Raw genomic sequence first — 14488 nt, 5'->3', positions numbered from 1 at the left:
TAAAAGTTGCCCATAAGTAGCTATGTTGTGTTATGTGATGTGCATTGCATAAAGGTGTCCATTTTCTTAGTGCACAATATTGCAGATCATATTGCCCAGGATCCAGACTTGCAGGGCACAGGTGCAGCTCACCCAGGACCCAGCATTGTTCAAACCCCCAGCCAAACCCTTCTAACTGAATTCGGCCTCCAATTGGTGTAGACAAAGCCCACTCCACCCACTCTGCTCTGTGACTGGCTGTGACTGGTGCCTATCCACCTCTCTATGCTGTCTGTACAGTTGCTACCTGAAATTAGTTGCACACAGAGTGAAGTGAGTGTGAATTGAGTGCTAAGACCCCCTTGATCCTGCATATGCCTGATGCATGGGGTCTCTGCCTGACTGCACTGAGCACCTTAGAACAAGGCTGTAGTGAGCAGCAGGAGGAGGAGGTGGGGTGAGGGTTGTGCCTCTGCCCCCTGCAGAGATGAGACTCTCATTGTTCAGTTGTTAGCACTCAGCTCCCTCCAGGGGCACAGACAGCAGCATGGACTATTCTCCTCTACTGCTCTGCGATTAGGGCTCCAACTCCTAGGAAATTATGGATATTACAATCTCTCAGCTCCTGGACCTGTTCCTGGAGAGTCCACTGGTCACATGGGTAAGTGTCCTGCATGGGGTTAGGTATTGTGGTTGCTAGGGATCCCCTAAACATTGTTATATTGTAACCGTTCACAGGTAAACATTGTAACTCACCACCACTGGGATCTGCTGCAGTTCACTTACTTTGTTACAAGTTTGTTTCTAGCATTTACATTTAGTAACATTTGCTACAATTCTAATGTATGTGTGTTCCCTGCAGCGGGAAGTTCCCTGAATGTAGAGCTATACTATGTAAATCCTCCCCCCACACCGACCACCTGCTGCTACATTATACTTACCTACTTTTATGTTGTTGGCACTTTATTCCCAGTATTGAACTGTCCTGAGCTGAATGCACCAAGCAGCCCCTGATCTCCCTGCCCTGCCCCCATCCAGCCTGCCTAAAACTAAATAGCAGCATTCCTGGAGATCTGGGGGGTGACAAGCAGGTGATAATATCCCAGGACAATGTGGCCACTTCCTGTAGACCCAGTATATAATGTTTATGGCTATGTGACAAAACTGCTTTCTGTCTGGTGTACACTTAACCCTCTAACAAATCTGCCCCCTTAATAAACTACGAGGCCATTAGATTACTAGATTTTTAGGTTGCAAGTCCCTATTGTAAATGTATCTGCTTTAATTATCTTGAAAAAGAAGTGGAAACATGTAAAAAAAAAAAAAAAAGTTTTGGCAATGTAAAGGGGTCCGGGAGAAGCAGGTGGTGTAAAGTAAGTATTTGGAGGAGAATAAGATCTAGCTATTAGGAGAAGAGCTGACAGTGGCGAGAAACACTCCTCATTTACTTATTATCTCTTGTTGGCATCTTGTTCGGATGGCTGAGTTATAACTTGTTGTTAAATTGTTTCTTCTTGTAACTGCTCAGATTTCAGTCGGATGTTTCTATGTGGCTGTTATATGGACACATTTTACCATCCAAGTTGGAGTCTGCTGAAATGAAGCTGGGTTTGGTGGTTCTAAAGTTATATAGTAGATGAGGTTGGATGAAGACATCAGTCCATCAAGTCCAGCCTGTAACCCGACAGTGTTGATCCAGAGGAAGGCAAAAATCCCATGAGGCTCATGCCAATTGCTCCATTTCAGGGGAAAACATTCCTTCCCGACTCCAATCTGGCAGTCAGTATAAAATCCTGGATGAACTTGCCCTTAAAATCTAGAATTAATCTGGGTTTATGCATTTGCGACTGGAGGATGCAGTTATGTCATTGGTCCTTGCTCTGACTATACTCATCTTGTCAGGCCAATATCTTTAGGGCTGCTATATAGTGAGATTGGATGTATTTTGTGTGCACCCTCCATAAATTACAGTACTTGGGATATTCTAAGTGCATGGTGTGTCTATATGTGGGTGCGGTACGCTGTGTGAACTGTAATATGAAACACTTCATTACACACAACAAAAATACTGGATCGTCTTTCACCTTTTTCAGATCTTCAAGCTCTCAGTGATTGGGGAGGGGATGTTCTGGTAGGCCTAGGGAGCAATAGTCCATGGTTTAACCCCCTCCCCCATGGGCCTGAGATAAATGTCTATCTGCGTGCTGTAGGAAGGAATTTTACATTTTTCCATCAAGGAAGTGTTATTTGCATAACTTTTCTACATATTTTGGATGTGACTCTTTACAATCTGCGACAAAACTGTACAAAAAAAAGTTGTATGCCCATGTTTACTACATTGTCTATGTGTCTAGACCTTATAGTTACAATTCGTGTCATGTGGGGCGAAGACGTACAGTCCTCTTGTTAAGCCAACTCTTACTTGGTTTACTTTAAGCCGATACTTTGCACCAGGAAACTGGTTCAGATTAGTAGAATATCTGCCACGATTTAGAACTTAACCAAGCTATACCCCCTTGTCCAGATACTTTTGAACAGTGACTGGCAATGTGCAAGCATCTATTCTTTTTGGTGCAGATCAATAATAAATTAGTCTAAATTGATTTGCACCAAAAATAAGGTTTAATTTATGCCGGAATTCTAATGAAAGGGCCTAGGACGGTAAATGTGGACTAATGTGTTTTGGGTTTGAATGAAGTTTCAGTAATGGGGAGGGGGATCATAGATCCAAGAAATGGATTCTGCTGATCTTGGATCATGTGTAATTAATGTCTATTAACTGGTTGGCCAACAGTGCCTATGTTTGGGCAGTTATGGTGCCACGACCACACAGGGTGTAAATCTGTCACCACAGGTGCTGGTGGGGGGGCATATGTCTATTAAGGGTCAGGTCTCTTCTGCACTGTCAGAAAAGTTGTCTCTGTCATCATAAGACAGGTGCTGTGAGGTTAATGGTTCTTTCTCCAGAGAGAGATAGACACTGAAAGAGAGAGACTGCCATGACTGCTGAGGAGTCTCATGGGGGAGCAAGGCTCTGTAGCTGCTGCTTTTGTCTCAGCTCTGGGTCACATTAACAATAACATCCTTCTCAGTTCCAAGGCTTTTGTTTGCCTGCAGAGCAGAGCCGGGAGTGTTGTGTCCTGACTGCAGAGTGAGGGATCCCGTCTGTAATGAATGCCAAGACGCTGATGCTAAGGAGGCTGCTAATACTAAGGCAAGACGCACATTGGTGTTGATGCTGTGGTCCACTTGGTTACAACAGCAAGCCATGTGTCACCTCTGATCACTGTTATACATTTTTCATACACATGGGATATAATCGACTTAAAAAAAAAGTGTTGTCCCCACTGATCCAGAGTCACACTGCATTCACTACTTATGTGTGAGTCTTAACCTTTCTATACCCCAGAGCTGGAATTACCGAGGGGAGGGGGTGTTCCTATACCAGTTTAATAAAGTCCCCAACTGGTGCAGAGTACTTATTAGGGGGATTCAGCTTTTTAACAAATCAATACACCGCCATGTCCCAGAAATCTGCTCCAGTGAGAAACTGGTGTAAATTTCATGGTGATCTCATGGCAGTTTTCTGTTGTTAGTATAATAATTTGTCAGGCTGAGATGTCGTCACCCTGGACCGGCTTGATCTCTGCCCTGCTCCACTCACGTTTGTAAAAAGTGGTGAGTAAGGTGCAGAACAAACAACGTGGTGCTTCTATGGTGCAAAAAAGGGCCATGTGCCAAGGACGCTCCACAACTACATTCGTCTACGGAAAAAAATGGTGTAGATGGGTTAATAAATCCCCCCCCCCATAGACATAAAATATATTACTTTTCCTTTGCTCATCTGGGATTACAGCCAGGTATATACTACAGAGCTGCGCTCGCTTGTTTTTGTGTGATAGAAATAATGCAAATGACTTTACAATATAAATCTTGAAAGGTTTTTATGACAATTATTTATGTAATAAATCCTTAAAATGTAAAGGTTAAAACTACCTAAGAATGTCATTGTCTTTTCCTGTCCATTTCTTTATTCTCTTTGCATGACCTTATAGCTTGTATTGTACTTACATCCAAAGCTGCTGGACACACTGTAGCAGTCTAACATGTTGTATAGCAGACTACCTAGTTGTCTATTTTACAATGTCTGGTATCACAAAGCGTACAGTATTTTAGGATTCACTGTCCATACAAGTAGTAGTTGGTAGTATGGAGGCGTTAATTGTCTTGGAAGTAACAGAGTCCGAGGCATTACATACTCCCAAAGGAATGTGCAGTGTCCCAGGTCGGGCAGTAATCTCTTCTATTCCCTATTGAATTGCTCCTAATCTTCCTTCTTACAGTTCACATCCATTTTTATTTTTCCACTTCTCTAGGTGAAAACGGTTGGGCCATGTGGCAATGAGAATGAGAGTAAATTGGCAATGTACATGGATCTAGTAGACGGAGTGTTCCTCAACAAGATAATGCTCCAAATGTGAGTATGTCGGGTGATACTTCTATGTTTTGGGGATTTTATTTCCCACCCACTTGGTGAATAAGAATGAATTTACCCAGAATCTTGCAGGGGCCATATCTTATGAATGGATGGCCAGATTGCTGAAGGTCACAGCAGTTATCAGATGATGGGTGACATTTAGTACTTGGCGACAGATCCACTTTAAGTGTTGACTGATGGTCCTTTGGCTGACTGAGGTGTAGTGAGTCCTACAAAGATGCTCATGGCACATTATTTATACCTCATTTATATATGACTAATCACTATATAATATAAGCTGTATACTCAGTCCAGAGATGAATGTGAATCTTCAGCAAGAAAACTGCGAAGCAGCATCTCAACCACTTCCTTTCCAGCTCAGAATAAGTCATGTGTGAAGGGGCCGTGCTCGTATTACAGCTTCACCAGTACAAAAATAAATGTGCAGATGAAACCACCTGACATTATTGCAAGTCTTACCCCATTATAACTATATAGCTACTTCTCAGCCCACTTTCCTACCATGCCAGTCTTCACTGTACCAGTGGTGACTGACCAGCATGAATATATTCCATGTACCTCCACTGTATACTTTATTAGGAATTGTATAACTGAAATGTGAGCGTGAAGTTCTGTCTGTAACATTCAATAGCACAAGTTCATTAGGATGGCCGTTCATGTAATACATAGATGGGCAACAATACGCCAGAATAGTCGCCATTATTGCAGAGCAGAAGGGGTATGGGTACTGCATGGGGATGGTTGGGGCTGGTGTGAATTTATGGTGCTGGTTATCCCACTGTTCAATGAGACGTAAAGCACCTCTGGTTCTTAGCATGGCGTTGTGGTCACATGACTTTCCTGAATAGCTGCACTACCTTTCTGATACTATGGATAATTCTATTTATGTCAAATCCTTAATATTTATTAGCATCTATATTGTTGCCTTTACAAGGTATAAACTTCTGATCATCTGTAGAAACCAAATACAGGTGGCAAGATGTTGGATTCGATCTTTTGACTCAGTAGGCCCGGGCTGCTTTGTGTCATCTCATGGGATTGGTAGGGGGAATTTGATGGACCATCTCCAGCTATAATATCAGAGAATTAGTAAACGGTATAGAAATATATAGCGGATTTTATTTTATTTTTTTGTGCGACAGAGATCAACAAAAATGAAATATTGGGAAAAAAAAAAAAGGGACGAATCTTGCAGCAATCCCATTGGGACCTATAGGGGTGAAGAAGTTGTAGTCGCAACATGGCCTTAGTAACCCAGAAAAGCTCTATTCCATGTAAGTGGTCTTAAGTGCTATACAGGTGTATTGTTATGGGAGCCCTATGATGGTAGAGGCCCCCTCAGTAGACCCGGAAAGTCCTGTATCTTGGATGCTGTCCCAGATGGCAGGTAGCGATTTCAAATCTATCTCTGCCCTTAGGACACAGATAGTTTAATACAATGGTAGAGGGCAGAGCTATCAGCTCCATGCCCCACTATTCAGGTTTCGGCTGCTGCAGGGAGACCCCATAATTGCTGAGCCGCAGACATCACTAGAGCCGGACACTGCAGGCAGCTTATTGGGAACAGGGTTGTTAAAGGAGTATAACTTTTTTTTCTTTTTTGTCATATATATCACTGGAGACTGATGGGCATTAAGTGGGGACTAGTTAAGGGGGTTGTAAATTATGTGTGTGGGAGGAGAACCCGCTTAGGAAAGGAAAGTGACCCACTAATGTATTAAAACAGCCCTGGGCCCAAGAGCTACAGGCTACACCTCTAATGCTATAAATAAATGATGTGTTGTAGGTGTCTGGTGCCTCAAGCTCTGGAAAGGCCAAACCAGGGGTGGAAAATAGTCTTATACTACAACATGCTTGTGATCAGGATGTTACATGTTTAGTTACAGTGTCAATATTACAACCGATGGAGGTTTTGTGCCCTTTGACCTACGATTTTTGTACTGCGCAGCTGTCACCTCTGGCCCCAGAATGAGGTCTTTCTTTCTGATCTCATGTGACAAAGGGGAATAGTTGACGAAGTTGTTTGGATACTGATGAGTCTTTACACAAGCAGTGGACAGCTGAATGCTATAGTTACATGTGCCGGACACATGAGACTGCTGCGCTATAATCAGCTTGTTATGGGATTTACTGTCAAAGGAGCCAGACATTCACAGCTGTGTATCCCCAGAATGAGGAGAAGCTCATTCATAAACTGCAAAGACTCTAGTGCACGCCTGCAGCCATCTTCCTTTGGAATCAGGAATTTCATAAGTAGCAGTTCCATGATACAATATTAATATACAATATTAATACTGAGCTCTTTCACTATAGGAGCTGTCCAATATTAACCTTTTTGATCTGTGCATATTTCATGTTCTTCCCCAGGTATTCTGGTAGCATAACAAAGAAGGAGTCTAACAGCACTGTGAATGCAGCTTTGAATGTGACTAGAGCATAAGCATATATCGGTGTAATTGATTCTGTGATCTCTCTCCCTACACAGTGATCCACGGCCGTCTAACCAGCGAATCAACAAACATGTCAATAATGATGTCAACCTGCGGATTCAGAATCTCACTATTCTGGTACGGCACATCAAGACCTACTATCAGGTATGGTGATGGTTTCCTGTTTTAGATACAGACAGGAAATCCTCAGTGTAATTAACCAGTCATGTGCTGGGATGGATTGCAATAGCTGCCGTGCCTTTAACCCTTCATTCCCTGAATTATTTATATTATTAATGAAATTAATAAATACATACTTTAAATTCTGTGTGGTGTGGGAAAAAAACTACAAAGTAAGGCTTTCAACAATAGAAGCATTAGTAGTTTATTTATTTTTTGTCAAATAACAATATTAAGTGAATGAACACAAGAAAAATCTAAATCAAATCAATCCATCCTTTGGAGGAGAAGTCCTGGAAGTGATGATGTGGCCCGGGCAGAGCCCTAATCTTAACGTTATCCAGTCTGTCTGGGCTTGCATGAAGACACAGAAGGATTGGAGCAGGTCTGCAGCTGCAGATCACCTCAAGACTTATGGGACATCGTCCCTGCTGAGTTCCTTTAAAAAATGTGTGCAAGTGTACCTAGCAGAGATGATGCTGTTTCAAAGTCAGTTTCCGGTTACACCAAATATTTATGTAAGTTAGATTTCTCTTTTGTTCATTCACTTAATGTTGTTAATTGACAAATACTTTGGAGCGTTTTGCCTAAAACGTTTGCACATCACTGTATAAGATACTGCACCAATTTGGAGGCCTGTGGATCAGTTTCATGGACTTGAACCAATGATAAAAGCTAAATGCTGTGTAATGTCTAGGTTTCTACTGTGTAATACTTTGTATGAGCTGCCATGAGGAGTGGGGTAAGGACGTGATCATTTCTACGGTATATCATAAAAGTGGTTGTCACTTCTATTGGCCATTCAGTCCCAGGGGGACACCCTAGTTTGGGTAGATTATATACACTAGCTTGGTGGCATACCTGGCCTGCTTAGGCCCATGTTATATGATGACTTTGGACATCTGATACATTAGTCTGATGTCTTATACTGTATAAATAGAACTGCTCTTCTCTAACACAAAGTATGCATTCACTTACAGCTGTTTGTTATGCCATTTTTAAAGGATGCAACATGTATAGTTAACCATTTCATTACTTAATCCTCATGAAGCTAAAGGTATGAAAAGTTGCATTTGCTTTAGAAATTGGCTCTTTGCACAAAAAGAAAAAAAAAGAGAATTTTTTATTTCTGTGCTTCCCTTGCCACTTTCCTGAAAAATCGCATTCTTAACTAAATGAATGAGATTTTATTTAATCTCCGTACATACATTGCAGGGAAAAAAAGTTGCAGAAAACCCATAATTTTCAAAAATGCACATGTAAATTAACATTCCTGTGAAAATGCTGTGTTTCACCCCTGGACTTAACCAGGGGCATAAAAATACAAAATGTAGTGGAAAAGCAGTGAAATTGCAAGTATTTCTGGGATTGCGTTTTCACTGCCCAAGATTTACCAGTAGTTAGATGTGTAAACTTATACAGACAGCCTAATAATGCACCAGATTTATCACAGTATTTTTTTCACTGTTAAAGTTTATATTACCATTTTGCTTGCGTACTCTGAGACAGATCCCTCGCTGATCAGGAGGAAGGAGGACCTAAAGCCTCCTTGTGAATGGGAGCGCCATTGTGCTTGTGTAACCGGAGCTCCATTCACTGCCATAGGGCTACTGGACAGTAATCTCCAGCAGCCACCGCAGCCCCACAAAAGTGGAGTGAATGCGCTTGCATGACCAACACTCCAGTTACCGGCTTTAGGGGGACTCTAAGTCTTCCATCCTGACAGGGGAACCCGGCGATTGGACACTTATCCCCTGTCCTGTGGATAGGGAATAAGTGTCCATAATGGCACAACCCCTTTAACCTGCTCAACGTCAGTACTTCCTGTTCCTCTGCTTTAATTCAAAATGTCCCAGGTTTTTAGGGTGATAATTGGAAACTTCTTTTATGCATTTAGTCAACTTAAAATGAAACCTCGTGATCTATGAGACAAGATATTACTGAATGTCACCAAATGATGATTTGTTTCAGGAATTCTAACCAGCGTATCACTTTATATGACCAAATATAGTTGTGCCACAAAGTGTTAGACGTTAAATGTGGGTCACTACTTTGAGCTTCTTGCTGCTTTTTTGTGGAACCGAACATAGTTGTCATCCATTTTGTGTTGAAAAAATCTATTTTTGTTCTGGTTATGAATAGCTGCTGTAGAGACGCGACTGTTTTCTTATAGAATTGACTATTTCCATATTGTTAGCAGGTATTTTGTTAGAAAGCAATAACAGGAACATTATGTGGCTGCAGCTTCCTGATCTGCGTGAAGGGATCATTGTATATTTAGGCGCTCACTAGCGGCACGTTGTATCACAACTGCAGGGTATTATTTGGCTATGATACCACACAATGGATGGCACTCCTAAGCACATTAACACTTAGAATGCAATAATACCCCAAATGTTTCCACTGTTTGTTGTGCTACAGGAAGGAGGAGAGGGGCACATGTTTACTACTTTCTGCCTTTGGCAGGTTCAGTGTTGGGAACTTTGGTTTGATATTATATTATACACTAGCTGGTACCCGCGACTTTGTCTGCGGTGATTGTAGCAGTGGGTATATACAGGCGTGGGTAAGGTTTATGAAATGTAAGTTTGTATCTTGTTTTTGCTGTAATTCAGAGAATACGTGAGACTTTTGTGTTGAAGTTAATTTGTATTTGAGCTGCTATACGGTGTTGTGAGAAACTTTACATAGTGACTTTGGGACAGAAGTATTTGAAGTTAACCCTTTCCCGCCGATGGCATTTTTTTATTTTCGTTTTTTGTTTTTGACTCCCCTCCTTCTAAACCCCATAACTTTTTTATTTCTCCGCTCCCAGAGCCATATGAGGTCTTAATTTTTCCTGGGACAAATTTTTCTTCATGATGCCACCATTATTTATTCTATATACTGTACTGGGAAGCAGGGAAAAAATTCAGAATGGGGTGGATTTGAAGAAAAAATGCATTTCTGCGACTTTCTTATGGGCTTTGGTTTTACGGCGTTCACTGTGCAACCAAAATGACCTGTCCCCTGTATTCTGTGTTTCGTTACGATGCTGGGGATACCAAATTTATATGGTTTTATTTACATTTTGACCCCTTAAAAAAAATCCAAAACTGTTAAAAAAATTTTTTTTTTTTTGAAAAGTCACCATATTCAGACAGCCGTAACTTTTTTATACGTGCGTGTACGGGGATGTATAGGGCATCTTTTTTTGCGGGGCTGGGTGTACTTTTTAGTTCTACCATTTTCGGGAAATGTTATTGCTTTGATCAGTTTTTATTAAAATTTTTATCAGAATCAAAACAGTGAAAAAACGGCGGTTTGGCACTTTTGACCATTTTTCCCGCTACGGCGTTTACCGAACAGGAAAAATATTTGTATAGCTTTGTAGAGCGGGCGATTTCGGATGTGGGGATACCTAACATGTATGTGTTTCACAGTTTTTAACTACTTTTATATGTGTTCTAGGGAAAGGGGGGGGTGATTTGAATTTTTAATCCTGTTTTGTTTTTTTTGGTTTTTTTAAACTTTTTTTTTTTTTTGCATTTATTAGACTGCCTAGGGGTATTGACATGGGTGGGCGGTGTCACGGATTGTCAGAGCGGTGGGGGTTGGCAAACATGGCTGCTCCGGAGCGTTAAAGAGAGCCTCCTGGAGTATCGTTAAGGTGAGGGGCAAAGTGGTGAAGTATATGTATATGTGATTGTGTGGGGTTAGGGGCTAGGCTGCAGAGGGCAATATGAATTTTGTGGCTTGCTATGGTCCAAAGTGTGTGAGATTGCAGAGATGGTGGTGTGAGTTTGGGTTTTGTGGGGGTCCTGGCACAAACGTATGTGCGCTATTGTGACGAAAAGTAGCCTATTGCGCAATCGGGTGTATTAACTATGTTTGTGGAAAATTTCAGCCAAATCGGTCGAGCGGGTTTTGCGTGATTGAGGAACAAACATCCAAACATCCAAACACACAAACATCCAAACTCACAAACACACAAACATCCAAACTCACAAACTTTCACATTTATAATATTAATAGGATATTTTTTAAGACCTTTTTGGTATTTTTTTTCCCATGTCATCTATAATGCATAAGGCGGGTTTGGACCACAATTATCAAGTGTGGTTAATCAGTCATGCACACATATGATGATAGTGTGAAAAGGGCCTTAGTCTAAATAAATCCCCAAAGTATTTTATATTAATGAATGATAATCCCTTTATAATGAAAGGTTATGTAACTTTCTCTTAAACTATCACCTCCTCACTATTTTTATTATGAAAACTGGCATTTTGTATACCTGCTTTACAAAGAGACTCGCTCATCTTTATCAATCAGGCGCAACGTGTGTGCCAGAATGGAAACCTACACCATCAGGTCAAAGCCTCCCCAGCCTACCTCACCCACATTGGTAGAATGTGGAGAACAAGGCGCAGGATGTGGAATGTGGTAGCACGTTTGGCACCAAAATATCCCCTCTCTATACCAGAAACTGCCAAAAACACTTGACTAATTCCACCAATATCCAACCTTACCCCTGTGCCAGAAGGACTATGTTAGAGCAGGTCTGAGAGCAAGTAGAAGAGTGAAACGAGTGGAGTAAAAGCAGCAGATTTGTGTAAGTGTTATAATTGTGGACGGGCGCCATTTGTATTTGTGTTTTGTGACAATATGCATCAATACGGCTCATCATTATGACTAAGGCTCTCATAGTGGTTGCTCCAAATTGTTGACTTTTTTGATATTTGGGTATAAATGCAAGGTGTCATGGGTGTTTCTGGTAGTTATTGGGGTTGATAAAATTATGTAGCTTTGTAAAATACATGTGTGAATTCTTACACGTTGACCCATAAGGTAATATTATTGGCTTCTTATAAACACATGGAAATTTATTGACGTCTTCATGGAAATAGAAACCGGTAAAACTTTACAGAATAACAAAAATATCAGTCAGTGTCTATTAGGTTTACATCATTGAAGAAGTTCATAGTTAACCTCCATATTACATTAAGGAAAGCTATCAGCCTGGAACTTCATCTATTCTTGGATGTTCCTCTGTGTGTGTGTGGTCCTCTTGTGTTTCTTCACATGACATATCTCCAAGCAGGACAAAGAGACAGACAGACCAAGGCATGTGTCTGTCAATCATTTTTATTCATTGGAGGGAATGTACCCCGAACGTCCTCAAACTCACTGCCACTCTATATGGATAACTTATACCCTTCACACCCCCATATCAATATGAATATGTTTTGTCAAATTAACCCTTACATGTCATGAATATTGTAACCCAATAATATTTAACAAGATTGGTGCCACATTGATAAATTTGTGCCATATTTAAATGCCTTGTTTTTCCATTGTGAATGTGACTGTTGTTGAAGGCCCCATGTATCTGCAGTGTAACCTGTGCTGCCCCCGAGTGCTGACAGAAGCCTCTTGTCATATTTACATGCTGACACCGGTAATTGATGGCTTATGACTATGTATCAATGATTCTATTTAGAGGATCTGAGCAGCGAGAATTATTCTGTAACATTGTGGTTTGTAGGTAAACACTGAGAACAAAGCCACAGTGCAGCCTCCTGGCTAGTTGCGTGGTGCCGTCACGCTTGTGTGTTCTATCTTGTCCTGTCCTAAATGTTCCCACCTGTGACAATGACCCCTCCCCCACAGGCCTTATGCAGCCTCTTCTGGAAACTTCCGTGAGTTGTTTATTGCATATGTGACCATGGTGATAAGCCGATCATTATATTTCTATTATCTGCTTCTAGTTATGTCTACTGTCACATCTGCAATGAATGAAATATGAATCAAAGGGACACTAACACCCAAATCCTATTTGCTGTATATCCAATATTTCAGGTTACATCGCGGCTGACTGTATGCCCCCTATGTGGCTCATGATTGTGTTTCCTCCATCTTTGATGCTGAGAACTACCATATAAATTTACATCCTTGTGTGTGAATGATATCAGAGGCTCCTCATAACACTCTTTTATAGAGGCACTAAACCTCAACTCAAGTCAAGCTGGCCCCAGCGCTGATCAGGTAGCGATGACAAGAAGGCCCCCCTCTCTACCATGTGCTGCTCCCACAACCTGTATTCAGGTTCAATGGCTACAAAATCTCAGAACAAAACACACCCAAATGGTCTGGTACCTTCCAGGTGATGTTTGGGTCCTGTGGCACAGTGTTATGGAGCTTTTCCTATAACCTCAATTACTTTCTTAGGGCCTCTATAATATCTTATTCATTCTCCTGTATCTTCATCCATGCTGAGACTTTGTATTGGAAATGTATTCCTCCTTCTAATCTTCATTGTAGTAAACACTACATGGGCCCTGGGGACACCTTCTCATAAGTCTCCAAGGAGGTTGGGGAGTGTCAGTCTGCGGGCTGAGAAGCTTTAGTATAACAATTAACCCTTCATACTGAAAAGTAGCTATGGAATATACAAGCAAAGTGTGTGTATGTATGTGTGGTGGGTGGGTGGGGGTTTGGGGGTTTAAGTGCTTCTTGTTGAATAAATGTCATATGTGCACAGATGGAGCAGAGTTCATTGCTCTGAACATTAATTTGTACAGCAAGTCTAACGTCTCTATTTCAGTTCTAAAATGGAACCATAGGAATTGTGTACTACAGGCTACCCTACAGCCTACTCCTTTTGTAGGGGTAACCTCATAAAGGGAGTCTATCGCCCTCCCTCCAAGCTTATTCAACTGCCACCAACACATTACAAAGCACATTACAGTAATAAACAACATGCCTTTGTTATCTGTGTCACATTTGTAGATTTGGATCAATTGGGGCATTAGGGGCGGGACTACATCCCTCTTGTCACTTAGACCCCCTACTACTTCCTGCCTGCGCCATCCACTGATCTTCCCACTGCTATGACATCACACTACTTGAACAGCAAAAGCAGTTCTCCCAGGGCTGAAGACCCGCCCCTAGTGCACCAATTGCCTCATTTGCATAAAAATTTCAAGGTTTTTTTTTCCTAGACCAGCAAAAGTGACATATATAACAAAAGTATGTTGTTTATCACTGTAATATACTCTGTGATACAGCATTGGCAGTTGAATATTCTTGGTGGAGCTGATAGATTCCCTTTAAAAGGAACCTGTCCGTTGGATTTTCCACCATAAAGTGGCACCATCATGTGTAATTTTTCTGCTGTAGTAAAGTTATAAATGTCTGAAAACATAAAATGATATGTCAATTAACTTAAATAGTGGCGATGGGCAGAAGCAGCTTCAGCCTAGTCATTCTGTCCAATTGTTAACAATATCTCTTGGGTATGGCTGACATCTCCCGCACAGTCCCCTCACTCCCTGACGTCATGAAGTAGATGACAGTGATCCCCAGGTGGTGTTATTAGCAAGTGAACAGTGTGACTAGGCCGAAGCCTCACCCGCCCCCT

General features: G+C 41.4%; 1 protein-coding gene across 3 annotated transcripts in view; it reads left to right on the top strand.

Moving 5' to 3' along the window:
* Nucleotides 1-307: 307 nt before the first annotated feature.
* Nucleotides 308-14488, top strand: part of CCDC88C (coiled-coil domain containing 88C) — a 66918-nt gene continuing 52737 nt past the window's right edge. For all 3 annotated transcript variants that reach the window (XR_012717249.1, XM_075282389.1, XM_075282390.1), the window contains exons 1-3: nt 308-640; nt 4356-4456; nt 6963-7071. Coding sequence is in view for 2 of the 3 variants with exons in the window: in XM_075282389.1 (XP_075138490.1) it covers nt 581-640; nt 4356-4456; nt 6963-7071 (270 nt within the window). In the remaining variant the exon portion in view is untranslated. The remainder of the gene's footprint in view (nt 641-4355; nt 4457-6962; nt 7072-14488) is intronic.

Source organism: Leptodactylus fuscus, chromosome 7 (genome assembly GCF_031893055.1).
Source record: "Leptodactylus fuscus isolate aLepFus1 chromosome 7, aLepFus1.hap2, whole genome shotgun sequence".
NCBI classification, from domain to species: domain Eukaryota; kingdom Metazoa; phylum Chordata; class Amphibia; order Anura; family Leptodactylidae; genus Leptodactylus; species Leptodactylus fuscus.
Note: the sequence above shows the minus strand (reverse complement) of the source record. Positions and strands in the feature narration are given on the sequence as shown.